This window comes from Petromyzon marinus, chromosome 36, assembly GCF_048934315.1.
Source record: "Petromyzon marinus isolate PM22_M1 ecotype Great Lakes invasive population chromosome 36, UKy_Petmar_22M1.pri1.0, whole genome shotgun sequence".
In the NCBI taxonomy this organism is placed as follows: Eukaryota; Metazoa; Chordata; class Hyperoartia; order Petromyzontiformes; family Petromyzontidae; genus Petromyzon; species Petromyzon marinus.
In genome coordinates, this window is record NC_133702.1 from 4840842 (window position 1) to 4855286 (window position 14445).

At 48.6% G+C, this 14445-nt stretch overlaps 1 protein-coding gene across 8 annotated transcripts in view; it reads right to left on the reverse strand.

Annotated features, from left to right (window-relative positions):
- Nucleotides 1-14445, reverse strand: part of LOC116949381 (glutamate receptor-interacting protein 2-like) — a 160731-nt gene that overhangs the window by 12397 nt on the left and 133889 nt on the right. For all 8 annotated transcript variants that reach the window (XM_076072053.1, XM_032966644.2, XM_032966642.2 and 5 more), the window contains 9 exons: nucleotides 14113-14268; nucleotides 13386-13572; nucleotides 12193-12338; nucleotides 7634-7714; nucleotides 5692-5761; nucleotides 5067-5212; nucleotides 4487-4631; nucleotides 3442-3581; nucleotides 2785-2985 (listed from right to left, as the gene is read on the reverse strand). In XM_076072053.1, the coding sequence (XP_075928168.1) occupies nucleotides 2785-2985; nucleotides 3442-3581; nucleotides 4487-4631; nucleotides 5067-5212; nucleotides 5692-5761; nucleotides 7634-7714; nucleotides 12193-12338; nucleotides 13386-13572; nucleotides 14113-14268 (1272 nt within the window). The remainder of the gene's footprint in view (nucleotides 1-2784; nucleotides 2986-3441; nucleotides 3582-4486; nucleotides 4632-5066; nucleotides 5213-5691; nucleotides 5762-7633; nucleotides 7715-12192; nucleotides 12339-13385; nucleotides 13573-14112; nucleotides 14269-14445) is intronic.

Sequence of the window (14445 nt, forward strand, 5' to 3'; positions counted from 1 at the left end):
ACAGGAGGACGCGGCGCCGCACCTCACCACGGTGTCGAGATGTTAACTACCACGCAAAGGTATTGAGGAAGTCGTGGGTTTGATCCAGACCATGATTGTATATTTGGAGTTTTCACATCCTCCCCGTAGTCACGTGGAATTTTCTCCAGGTCCTCCAGTTTTTCCCTCTATATTTAGTCAACATGCATTACAGCATTTGGCTGCTATAAATTTCCACATGTTGATAAGCAGCTTCGTTCACCGATCATTTGTGGCCAGGTTGCATCTGAAAAAAGAGCTATATACAGTGAGGGAAAAAAGTATTTGATCCCCTGCTGATTTTGTACGTTTGCCCACTGACAAAGAAATGATCAGTCTATAATTGTAATGGTAGGTTTATTTGAACAGTGAGAGACATAATAACAACAAAAAATCCAGAAAAACGCATGTCAAAAATGTTATAAATTGATTTGCATTTTAATGAGGGAAATAAGTATTTGACCCCCTCTCAATCAGAAAGATTTCTGGCTCCCAGGTGTCTTTTATACAGGTAACGAGCTGAGATTAGGAGCACACTCTTAAAGGGAGTGCTCCTAATCTCAGCTTGTTACCTGTATAAAAGACACCTGTCCACAGAAGCAATTGATCAATCAGATTCCAAACTCTCCACCATGGCCAAGACCAAAGAGCTCCCCAAGGATGTCAGGGACAAGATTGTAGACCTACACAAGCCTGGAATGGGCTACAAGACCATTGCCAAGCAGCTTGGTAAGAAGGTGACAACATCTTCTTTGGTTCTTTCGGTAAAGTCACGTAGAATGAGAATAAAATAATAAATTGATAAAATAAAATAACACAATAATATTCTCACGACGTTTCGGCCACAACACAAGCGGCCTTCATCAGGTGAAGGGACGAGACTGTCTGGTAGGACAGCGCTGGAGTGAAAGAGCCACGTTCAGATTACGGCCTTTAAGCTGTGTGAGAGGAACAAAGCGCCTTGACAAAGGAATTAGCATATAATTTAGCATTGAAATGGCTGAATTATTAGCTTGTGACTGGTCACAGAAATAGTTATGTTAAAAGTTAAAGCATACACATCCGCAGAGGTACCCCTTGACAATGAAATTAGCATAGAATTTAGCATTGAAATAGCTGAGTGATTAACTTGTAACTGCTCACAGAAATAGCTACGTTAAAGTCAGACCATACACATTCACCGAGGCACTTAGTACATATCAAACAGGATAATTTAGCATTGAAATAACTAGGCGAATTTAGCATTGAAATAACTGAGTGATTAGCTAGTGACTGGTCACAGAAATTACTATGTTGAAGTCAAGGCCTACACATCTGAGCTATTCACAGTACTATATAGTGAACCAATAAAAACTAAAATATAAATTACCTTAATTTTATCAATAAACTCTATATTCTCCAATCAGCTAAGCTACCAACAATAAGTCGTTATATATCACAATGCTATATGGCGAAAAAATGGGTGGTCAGATGAGACCAAAATGGAGCTCTTTGGCATCAACTCAACTCGCTGTGTTTGGAGGAGGAGGAATGCTGCCTATAACCCCAAGAACACCATCCCCAGCAGCTATTTCAATGCTAAATTATCCGAACCAAACATTAAACTAATTTTCAATGGTACAGTATATTTTTTCAAGTAGTGGTATCCCAAACTTTCGCAGCAGCTTAAATTCCCTTTTCACACCATCAATATATAAACTCCCCCTCCCCCCCTCGCCGACCTGCACATGTTCACCCCTCTACAACGTTCATCTTGCTAAGTCCGCCAATTAAATGCTAATTTTTATGCTAATTCCTTTGTCAAGGCGCTCTGTTTCTTCTCACACAGCTTAAAGGTCACGGTCAGAGCTTGGCTGTGTTCACTCCAGCGCTGTCCTCGAGACAGTCTCGTCCCTTCACCTGATGAAGGCCACTTGTGTTGTGGCCGAAACGTCGTGATAATTTTATTGTGTTATTTTAGTTTATTATTTTATTATTTTATTCTCATTCTACGTGACTTTACCGAAAGAACCAAAGAACACCATCCCCACCGTCAAACATGGAGGTGGAAACATTATGCTTTGGGGGTGTTTTTCTGCTAAGGGGACAGGACAACTTCACTGCATAAAAGGGACGATGGACAGGGCCATGTACCGTCAAATCTTGGGTAAGAACCTCCTTCCCTCAGCCAGGGCATTGAAAATGGGTCGTGGATGGGTATTCCAGCATGAAAATGACCCAAAACACACGGCCAAGGCAACAAAGGAGTGGCTCAAGAAGAAGCACATTAAGGTCCTGGAGTGGCCTAGCCAGTCTCCAGACCTTAATCCCATAGAAAATCTGTGGAGGGAGCTGAAGGTTCGAGTTGCCAAACGTCAGCCTCAAAACCTTAATGACTTGGAGAAGATCTGCAAAGAGGAGTGGGACAAAATCCCTCCTGAGATGTGTTGAAACCTGGTGGCCAACTACAAGACACGTCTGACCTCTGTGATTGCCAACAAGGGTTTTGCCACCAAGTACTAAGTCATGTTTTGCAGAGGGGTCAAATACTTATTTCCCTCATTAAAATGAAAATCAATTTATGACATTTTTGACATGCGTTTTTCTGGATTTTGTTGTTGTTATTCTGTCTCTCACTGTTCAAATAAACCTACCATTAAAATTATAGACTGATCATTTCTTTGTCAGTGGGCAAACGTACAAAATCAGCAGGGGATCAAATACTTTTTTCCCCTCACTGTAGCTCGGTGGGCCTTACGTGGAAAAAAGTAAAAACAAATTTTCAACCTTGCGTGCCGTATCCACTGTCCGTGCCCGAGCCGTCCCATGAGCCAGTGGCGCTGTCCAGGCTCGGCACAGCGCTCAGCAGCTCGGCCATCTTGGCAGCGCGTCGCACGCTGTCCAGCTCCTCCTCCTCGTCCTCCTCTTCATCCCCGTCGCTGCCCTCGGCCAGGGCGCCCGCGCCGCCCGTCAGCGCGCGGTAGGGGCCTGCGCATCGGCGGGAGAGTTGGCGGCCTGCTCGAGGCGGTCTCTCCCGTGCGATGCCAGAGCCGCGCTTCACGACGGAGGTTGAGACGAGAGCTGGCCACGTGGCTCAGAGGTCACGGCGCTGAGCCCCGCACCGCTGAGACACCCTGCGCTCGAATCTAGATGCTAGCCTCCGATTACAAGCGGGTTCTCTCAAGCGCAGTGAGTTGATGGTCTCGGCCCGGTCACTAAATTATAAAAAAAACGTGATAATAACGTTTTCATAAGGACTCCATTTGGCTAAAATGAGAGATCGACTGCCAAGTGAAGAACAATTATCCCCGTGTGCAGACGATTCTCTCACACGAAGGGTCACACTCCGAACGAATTCCGCACTTCGCCTCGTGACACGACACCCGCTGATTGCACAATCGGGATACAATTGGAATTGGCGTGAGGGGGGGAGGGGGCACTCACGCTCGGCGAGCTTCCGTATGCGCAGCGTGACGGTCTCGCCCGCCGTCTGCAAGAGGCGGATGGCCTCGCTCAGCGGCTTCCCCTTTAGGCCGACGGCGTTGATCGCCAGGATCTGGTCTCCGATGTGGATGGCTCCGGTCCTGCGACACAGCGCGGGTTTCAGAAGGCACGCGATTGATATTTGCAGCATTTTTCGAGATTATTTTTTTTACTCCTCTCACGCGTGAGCGCACACGGACGGCCATCTCGTGCGGACACAGGCACAAAGACAAATCATCCTTGTCGAACACTCTTTGAGCAAGTGCTGTTAGCGAGCACCTGTGAAGGTCGCCAAAGCACACGAGGGGGTGGGGGGGGGGGTGGCCATTATTATGCCCGGTTGCCTTTGTCTCCGCAGTGACGATGTTAAAACATTGCATCAGGTACTCCTTTGGGAGGGCCCAAGACCGATTCACACACTACTGCTTCCCACAGATGCACACACACACACAGGCAGGCACACACAGCAAAGTTACATGGAGCGGCAGGTTGAGACACAGCTGCAGTAAGATTTCACACGCCATGCATTTCGAGAAATAACTTTTTAGTTCCGGTTACTGAGACGAATTTGTAACACCCATCGATCTGTGCTGGAAGACACTGCAGAAACCATCAACAATTTCTATAAGATGCTTGAAATCAGAATCTTCATTTAAACTGGAGGTATCCAATGAGCTACGAAGCTCTATTTTTTAGAGATGTCCAGTAGGGAGCGGCTCAGAAAGTCACTATATATATCGGCTGAACCACCAACACCTCACCAAACACAATTTCCCTTGCACCGCTGCCCTCGTCTCCCCATCCCTAGCAGAGCTTGAACCATCGCCAGGGCTGGTGGACCTGTGGGAAAATGCCAGATGAGGCCCTCCTTCTGAGTACCTCCCCGCCCTCCCCACGCCCACCGTCTCAGATCCTGGCACCTAGGGACAAACCACCCCTCAGCAGCTGCGGCTACTGCACCACCCTCGCGACCTCTGCGGGGGGCCCCCCGAGCGGCAGCAACTACCGTTCGGCAAGGCCGCCGGAGGTGAGGCCCGAGATGATGATGGGGTCGAAGGGCTCCTCGGTGCCGGAGATGGTAATGCCGAGGGGCCCACCGTAGCGCTTCAGCTCCACCGTGTAGCTGATGGCGCCCGTGCCCTCCAGCTCGTCTGCACGGCCGGCGGGAGAGAGGAGGAGAGGAGCGACGGGGTGAGGTGCAGTCGCCCCAAGGGAGTTCATTCGATGATCCGTTCCTTCGGGTCCACGCAAGTTTTTGTAGGCCCTTGCCGTGAGGACCTAGCAAGATAACTTTTTTTTTATGCCAAATGTTTTTTTAAAAAATGTTAAAATGCAGGCATACTTATACATATATATTCTCAAATGCTTTGTATATTAATCTATATTAATCACACCTCCGATACGCACGGTTGGCTACATACGGTGCGATATAAGTTCAACATACATATGTAACATTGAATAATTTCGTTATTATTCACCCCATACATCATGGGCCAAGCTTCGTTCAGTTTTCTGTCATAACAATTACACACGGGTGATACAAAGTAAAACAAATCCTCAATGCACGCCCGGAGACGAGCCGAGACCTGAGTTGTCGTCGTCCTTGCGGATCTTCAGTCTCACGAGCTCATCCCCCTGCCGCAGGATGTGAGCCGCGTCCTCCATAGAGCAGTGGTCGAGACGGACGCCGTCGATCGCCAGCAGCTGATCCCCCGGCTCCAGAGTCCCCGTCCTCACGGGGGAGCGACACACAGAGGTCAACGTCTTAGACAGCCTCGTCCAACGATCAACCGTGTTCCTCAGCATAGACACAGCCTGGTCTATCAATGAACCGTGCACCTCAGCATAGACAAGAGTTTGGTATAATACTAAACCCTGTCCCTTCGCTTACATATGCTTAGACCAGACTGGCGAAGCATATGACCCACTTCTCTTCCTGCTTCTTCCCTCGCACTGCCCGACTTTGGGATTCCCTCCCATCGTCGCTATTCCCAAGTTTTAATTAATCTTACTCAATTTAAGAAACGTATCGACTCTTATCTATCGCTGCGTCAACAGTGTTGTCTGTTGCTAGCTGCTTGGTATTTTGGCATTTTGGGCCCAGCATGCTAAACAAACCCAACCCTTATAGACATCCAAATTTAACCTCACCGTTACCGACCCACTTAGGCTGGGCAGCGATTCACTCGGCGGCTTAAGCGACGGGCTCACCGATGTGCAACGCTGCCTTTCTTGACGTCGGAGATGACGAGTGGATCGCCTGCCTTGCGGTAAGCCGGCGCTGAGAAATCACCACAAGCACCACGAGTGAGACGGGTACGAGGGACTGAAGCCCCAACCCCCTCTCTCCTCTGCCCTAGCGCGGAGAGCGGCTGAGTGTTGACAAAGCACTAGAGGAGCGGCCGAAATGTTTGAGAATGAGGGCGTTTAAATCGGTGTTCTTCATTGCAAGGCCCGCGCAGGGGAAGTGGGGGGGCACAGGCGGCTCCTGGTGGCATTTAGTGAGGCCCCTGGTGGCATTTAGTGAGGCCCCTGGTGGCATTTAGTGAGGCCCCTGGTGGCATTTAGTGAGGCCCCTGGTGGCATTTAGTGAGGCCCCTGGTGGCATTTAGTGAGGCCCCTGGTGGCATTTAGTGAGGCCCGTGGTGGCATTTAGTGAGGTCCCTGACGTGTGGCCCCCCGACAATACACAAGGAGTGAAAACATCCCCCACCACCATCATCGTGCTGCTGTCAAACCCAAAGGTTTCAAACTGTACCAGCCATTTGTTCAGCTTGTTTTGAAGGCCCATCATCTTCGGGCACCAATGGCATAGCCCTGGTCTCACATTTGAAATGATGTACAAGTAAATTAATATCTTCAGTTACTGCCTTTTGCCAATCCATTGCTGGATGAAGGACCTCCCCATGCCATGGGGCGTCTCTGGGCGTTATGGGTTTGCCATCAATGCAAGCCACTCATTATATTGGAAATGGCCAAACATCATCCACAACCCTCCTGAAATGTGTAAATAATCACATACGCCGGTAAAAAACATTATTGCGTTTCTCAGCACTGTTCTTTAAACGGCAAGTACTTAAATGAAGTAAATAAAAATATAAATGAATTGCATAACTACATTGGGGTGTTCTTACTTCAAAACATGATTTTGCTTCCCTGATCCTCATCAAATATACCAACGCGTATTTGTTGATGATGTATTAAATCTGGGCGCAATGGAGGCAAACGTGGTGAGTTCACCATACCTATCAACCCATATGGTTTAGCCCGTATTCTTGTACAGGGTAATTGAGTTTTCAGATCCATACGGCATACAGCCGTTTCAATACGGGCACAAAAAATGCGTCTATTTGTTTGCATTTCTCCCTTGCGATGGGACTTTCTAGGATGAACGTTGAGATTTATAAGGGCACGGGGTGACCAATAAGGTCTGAATTGGTCTGTAATAAGGTAGGGCACTGATAAGGGGTTGACAGGTATGTTTCACTGAGCTATGAACCCAGTGACCTGCCACAGTTAACAATCACTGGTGAGTGGCATGTGAACTGGTTCGAGAACCAGCAGAGCTCTTCACCAACAGACACTGACCACCAGTAGTAAGGTGAAGTATGGTCAAACAACCCCCATGAATGAGGGCCTTCATCCAGCAGTGAACTATTAAAGGGCTGTAATTATTATCATTAGTATATGACTGCAGACAAGAATGCTGGTAAAATCCTAAGTAATCCATATCTTATTTAAATAAATGTAGGAGATGCGATCAGACGTTGAACACAAATCTTTGGCCAGCTTCAATATTCAGCTCAGACGTAGAAAATAAACTGTATCAGCACAAGGGTCTCAATTAAATTAATAGAGTTTGTTTAATGTTCAATCAATCACTAGTGACCCTATCCAGAGTTCACTTAATGGGTACTCTCGTTAAAGTTAACGAATGCTAATGGGTAATATTTGCTCCGCGCATGGAGGCATAAACGTCGACTCTGCTCGTTATATATATGTTTTCATGGCCGTATCGTTTGGCAACTTCGATCAATCGACTAAAACACAAATTGCAATAAGACTACCGCTTGCGGAATTGATTTTGTGGAGCTTTCATTGCCGCTCCTTTGGCCAAATGGCGTGATGCCTTTGGGGAGCAATGCGGACTTACAGCTGATGGTGATTCCCAGCTCCACTCCTCTCCTCTTGGGCAATTTGACGTGGAACGTGCCGCTGCTGGGAACGACGGACTCTGCATTCATTGGGCGAGCGGAACAGCTGATTAATGGACGGCGTCACGGTGGCTCAGCTCCTTCTCCCCCGCGATTAGTATGGTTGGCCACGTACAGCGCAAAAGAAGTTCAAGAAGAAGTTCAAGTTCAGCGAGTGGCCACGAGTGACTCGCCACCCGTTTTCCGACTTTTCCATGACCACTGAGAAAGCAATCAAGCAAGCCGGCCTGGGTCCACGAACCAGGCAAGTCTGCGTGGCCCACATTTCCATGGAAGGCGTAAAAACCCAGCAGCCCGGGCCACTCTCGAAAAACGGTGCGACGGCACGGGCCCAACGCAGATGCGCAACCGGCAGGGGGCCGCACTCCGGTAAACTCTTCAGGGCCGTGTTGGGGTTTTTGTTTTCCTACACAGTGAAATATTCCAAAATATATATATAAATCCTCTTCATTCCTTAACCTAACCCAAGCATATATTAACATTTGTTTCAAATAAGCAATTTTGGAGGGAAAGGAGGATTTGGGGGGACAGGGGGACGCGTGGGAGGGGTTGAGACCACAGAGCCGCATTGCTCTTCAAGTGTTTGTACGAAAAAACGAGCACGGATTTCTCACACTCGTGAAAACGTGACATTGGTGACCACGTGCTCAGAAGGCAGTTGCTCATTCTCCTCTGCTGCCCCCATTGTCTGGAACTCTCTTCCTCCATTCGCCTGTGTGCTGTCGATTTCCCCGCCCCCTATTCATGTCCAACCCCAAGACCTTTCGTTTATGTTTTTCGCCACCGCCTGCAACCGTTTCTCTCGACATTAAGAAGACGCCCATCATTTCGGTACAGCGTCTTAAGGTGAGGTCATATTCAGGAGCTATGTATGTTGAACTTCTGTCATGCCGTACATAGCCAACCGTGCTAAGATTGTGCCTCTGTTGAAGCTTTAATTGCACACGAAAGCTCGAGCGTCCAATTTGCAAAAAAATACTTTTAAAAGTGTCATGCAGGCTTGTGTTTGAGTAATGGCTTATGCTGAGCCTTGCGACGTGCATAACTCTAATGGAGACTGTGAGCGACAGATCAGTGTGGGAGGACGGCTTTAAGGAAATGCTTATAGTAAGACTTGGGAGTGTACAGTGAGGGAAAAAAGTATTTGATCCCCTGCTAATTTTGTACGTTTGCCCACTGACAAAGAAATGATCAGACTATAATTTTAATGGTAGGTTTAATTGAACAGTGAGAGACAGAATAACAACAAAAAAATCCAGAAAAACGCATGTCAAAAATGTTATAAATTGATTTGCATTTTAATGAGGGAAATAAGTATTTGACCCCCTCTCAATCAGAAAGATTTCTGGTTCCCAGGTGTCTTTGATACAGGTAACGAGCTGAGATTAGGAGCACACTCTTAATGGAAGTGCTCCTAATCTCAGCTTGTTACTTGTATAAAAGGCACCTGTCCATAGAAGTAATCAATCAATCAATCAGATTCCAAACTCTCCACCATGGCCAAGACCAAAGAGCTCTCCAAGGATGTCAGCGACAAGATTGCAGACCTACACAAGGCTGGAATGGGCTACAGCACATTGCCAAGCAGCTTGGTGAGAAGGTGACAACAGTTGGTGCGATTATTCGCAAATGGAAGAAACAGAAAAGAACTGTCAATCTCCCTCAGCCTGGGGCTCCATGCAAAATCTCACCTCGTGGAGTTGCAATGATCATGAGAACGGTGAGGAATCAGCCCAGAGCTACACGGGAGGATCTTGTCAAAGATCTCAAGGCAGCTGGGACCATAGTCACCAAGAAAATAATTGGTAACACACTACGCCGTGAAGGACTGAAATGCTGCAGCGCTCGCAAGGTCCCCCTGCTCAAGAAAGCACATATACATTCCCGTCTGAAGTTTGCTAATGAACATCTGAATGATTCAGAGGACAACTGGGTGAAAGTGTTGTGGTCAGATGATACCAAAATGGAGCTCTTTGGCATCAACTCAACTCGCCGTGTTTGGAGGAGGAGGAATGCTGCCTATGACCCCAAGAACACCATCCCCACCGTCAAACATGGAGGTGGAAACATTATGCTTTGGGGGTGTTTTTCTTCTAAGGGGACAGGATAACTTCACCGCATCAAAGGGATGATGGACGGGGCCATGTACCGTCAAATCTTGGGTGAGAACCTCATTACCTCAGCCAGGGCATTGAAAATGGGTCGTGGATGGGTATTCCAGCATGACAATGGCCCAAAACACACGGCCAAGGCAACAAAGGAGTGGCTCAAGAAGAAGCACATTAAGGTCCTGGAGTGGCCTAGCCAGTCTCCAGACCTTAATCCCATAGAAAATCTGTGGAGGGAGCTGAAGGTTCGAGTTGCCAAACGTCAGCCTCAAAACCTTAATGATTTGGAGAAGATCTGTAAAGAGGAGTGGGATAAAATCCCTCCTGAGATGTGTGCAAAAATGGTGGCCAACTACAAGATACGTCCGACCTCTGTGATGGCCAACAAGGGGTTTGCCACCAAGTACTAAGTCATGTTTTGCAGAGGGGTCAAATACTTATTTCCCTTATTAAAATGCAAATCAATTCATAACATTTTTGACATGCGATTTTCTTCAATTTTGTTGTTGTTATTCTGTCTCTCACTGTTCAAATAAACCTACCATTAAAATTATAGACTGATCATTTCTTTGTCAGTGGGCAAACATACAAAATCAGCAGGGGATCCAATACTTTTTTCTCTCACTGTATGTCAATCGAGAGCACAGGTTTATGATAAGTGTTACGAAGCATTCCTGAAACACATCAATGTCGGAAGAGGGATGGAGAGATTAGCTTTCAGTCTAAAGCACCGTGACGAACCGCGGTACACGTGTTTGTGCGGTTACCGACCATCAGGTGTAGTACACGCATGTAACATGTTCACGCTTGAATTAATTAAGAAGATTGGTAAATGCAGAATGCTGCACCGATGTGGTGGAGGGGGTGGGAGGGGGCATGAAGGCTGTGGCTTGAGAAATGGCGTTTCACAGGAAACAGCTAATCAGATATGTTGTGCTGAGTGGCGGTTAAGGTAGGGCTTATGCTAATGCCCGAAGATTATAATATCAAGGACCATAGATAGAGGGGTGAGACTGGGTGGCTCAGCCCAGACAAGAAATAATGCAGAAAAAAAATCCATTAATGTTTAATTTGGTTTTCATTAGATCAGAATGTTATTTCCTACCGTGAGGAATTAAAAAGATATCAGTTCCAATGCTATGAGACATCCATCTCCATAGCGGAGCGAAATGTGAGAAAATTCAGAGCCCTTATTATAGATAAGAGGCACATGAAGGGGCTTCAGAGGCAATTCTCCGATATCACTTTTCAGAGGGCATTTCTATAACAAAGTGGCATGAATTGCTTCCTGTGATGGTTCCAAGTGGATATTTTTTCACCTCACGACACGCTGATAAGCACAGCTGCAATAGTTTGAAAAGACAAAAAAAGCGAAAAAACACAAAGTGAGCATTGTTGTGCAAATTGAGGATGTGTTTAAGAGTCAAGGACAGGCCTCGGACTGTGTGCTCACTAATGCTGGCCACACCATCATCATCATTCAATATTTATCCCACGCGTCATGTCATTCTCCCTCTAAACCCATGCAATAAAAATATACATACAAAGATAAATATAACATCTTGAAAACAAAAATATTCAGTATCAGTCCGTTTCCATCAGACATTGTTCACAGATAATTTGAAGAGTTCGTCTTGACTCATCGAAGCGCAGTGTGCCATGAACATGGAGCATCGAAGTTCAATTCCCACCACAGCCCACAGCAGTGGCGAGCGATATCTGAACACACCAACACTGACTGGTACACGTTGAAGCGTGGACAAACAAGTCATGGGGAGCACTTCATCCAGCAGTGGAATTACAAAGGGCAGTAAATAATCAGAATTTAGAATTCCGTTACGCAGGTAAAGGTGCAGCCCTGCAATTGCTTGCTCACGCCACTGCTGGCTGAAGGACCTCCACACCTCCACTGGAGGGAGCTCTAGAGAGCTACTCTAAATGTGTTGTGGACTGGCACCTTCTCAAAAAACCACTTGCACAAGCATCAATAACAGCAAAATTACACAGCCGTCCAAAATAAACGATCTATAGAATTGATGACGTTCTGAGCAACGGTCCTTCTGCATGGCATTACCATGAGCGACTTCCTTATCATCATCATCTATGGAAGCAGTCAGGGACAGCAGCTGTGTGACATCATCACGAACATCACCATTCGCAATATATGCATCAGCAAAAATTCAACTATTTATATCGTCATCATTAACACCATTACTAGCTTCACCGATAATATACCGTTCTTGTTAAGGCGGTGTCACTGACCAAATGTTTCTTTATTACTTTAACCGCTGATAATCCGGCGGTAAAACCCCGTGGCGCCGGCGTTGGCGCGTTCACAGCAGCGCCCCCCAAACAACCCCACCCCCCCCCCCCGCAAGGTCGGCGCTCACCCGCGACGTCGAACTCCACCTGCAGGCGCGTGCGGCCACCGGCCGCGGCCTCCCGTAGCAGCTGGTGCACCTCGTCCAGCGTGGCCTCCTCCGTGGGGACGCCGCCCACGGCCAGCAACCGGTCTCCCATCTGCAGCACCCCGCATCTGCAGCGTGCGGCACAAACAGCTGTTGTCGCCGGTCTTCCACTTGCTCTAGGTCAACTCAACATTATTTGAGTAGCTGACGCAGCCTGTGAACATCGGCGCTAGGGAGACAAAATTCAGTTTAACACGTAGGCTTTTGCGACAAATATAATCCATAACAGAGATTTTTGGGTTAGATTACGTGAATAAAAATTTGTCCTTAAATCCGCCACCACCTGACGAATGAACTCGAATTGTAAATGTTGTGGGTTTACTCTCCAACACACCGGTGTGATGTACTAGTAACGAATTGCTCATTTTCTGTTGAAATGACAAACCTTACTAATTGGCTGTGTCGGGTGGTGGTGGGTTTAACGACACATTTATATTTACGCGATCTAAACCCAAAAAACCTCTATTGGAGACAAAATTGTTCCCCGCGTGGTTCCGGCCACACCGTCCCCCTCTCCTGCACCGTGCTTGGCCTAAGGTCGGCACCGGCTAACGGCAACCGCCACAATGGTCTGCGGATGCCTCATTTCTCACGGAAATATTTTCCCGGCCAATGGCAGACTGGAATAACCCCCCCATGCCTGAGTGGCCACAGCCCATCGCGAGAGGTCAAACAGACGCGGGCATGGGCCGGTTGACCTAACTCAGGGGTCGGCAACGTGCGGTTCCGCAGCCGCACACTGCTCTTTAAGGAGAGCTTCGTGACGTTATTTATAAAGGACCACCGTCTCGTATTCACCACACGCATTGCGGCTCCTGAAATTTTGAGTTTTTTTAATTTTCCTAATTCGAAAAAAGAAAGCCTTTTTTTGTTATGTTGGTTCGACGACCTCTGACCTAACAGGTGGCGGTCCCAGATGACAAAGGTGGTTCAAAAGACAAAGCCCTAGTCCGCATCGTGCAGTGTTACCGCACGGTGCTGTCGCGTGGAATCACACGGTATTTCCGCGCGGTGTCACACGGCGTTGCCGCGCGGTGTGACATGCCGTTGCCGCGTGGTGTCACACGGTGTCGTCGCGCGGTGTCGCAGCACGCCGCCGGCCCCCGGTGCCTCACCGCTCAGCGGGGCTGTCGGGCTCGATGAAGCTGACGACGGGGGGCAGGTTGAGCACCTCGGTGCTGAAGACGCCGCCCTGCAGCTGAACGCCGAGGCTGCCCAGGCCGTCCCCGTACAGCACCACCTCCATCACCTCCGCGTGCACCACCTGCCCGCCAGGGCCCAGGCTGCTCGACGCCAGAGACACTGGGGGGTGGGGGATGATGGGGGGGGGGGGGGCGGTGAGCCTTTGCTGATGCGCAGCCAAGTCCGGCCAGCGTGACAGCCGCTAACGAGGCGAGCCGTCGCCTCCCGCGACTGACCGTAGCACAAAGCGAGAGACACCCTCCCACAGACGAGGGTCACAATTAACAACTTGGGAAAAGGGGGGTGGGGCGGATGAGGGTGGCAAGGGGCTTCGAGTCAGAAGAATAATAATGACGGAAATAACGGCAGCGAGTGCTGCTGGAGTTGGCCAAATCTGAATTCGATGAGCTATGAAGCAGCTTCATCATCACCACCTTCATTACATCCATCATCACTAGCTCAATACCACTAGCAACATCACAATTACTGCCATCATCACTATAATTATAATATTAATTCCATAGCACTTCACACGTCTGTGCCACGCCGCCTCGCATCTCGGCCGAGCCTCCTAAGGGTCAGGCACGGTCGTAGGACCCCCAAAACCGTTTAATTACAAGAGCCCGGTACAGAGCACAAACCGCAACGTGGGAGTCTCACGCGAGCTCTTGTAGTCCTTCTTGCGAGCGCGGCGACGTACGGAGGCACTGCGCGAGCCCAGGGGCAGCGTCGCGCGGCCCAGGCTGCTCGGGTGAAGCGAGCTGATGCTGTGAGCACTCATGGAGGTCGGAGAGAACGTGGCCGACACCATCGCCACTGCGCGAGGGGGCGATGGGGAGACGGGATGGGGGAGGGGAGGGGAGGGGCGGGGAGGGGAAGGGAGGGCAGAGGATGGGGGTGAGAGTAGCACAGAGAGAGAGAGACGGGGAAATACAGGGAGAGACCAAAACGACAGACGGACAGACACGCAGAGACGGGAATGCCAAATAGGCA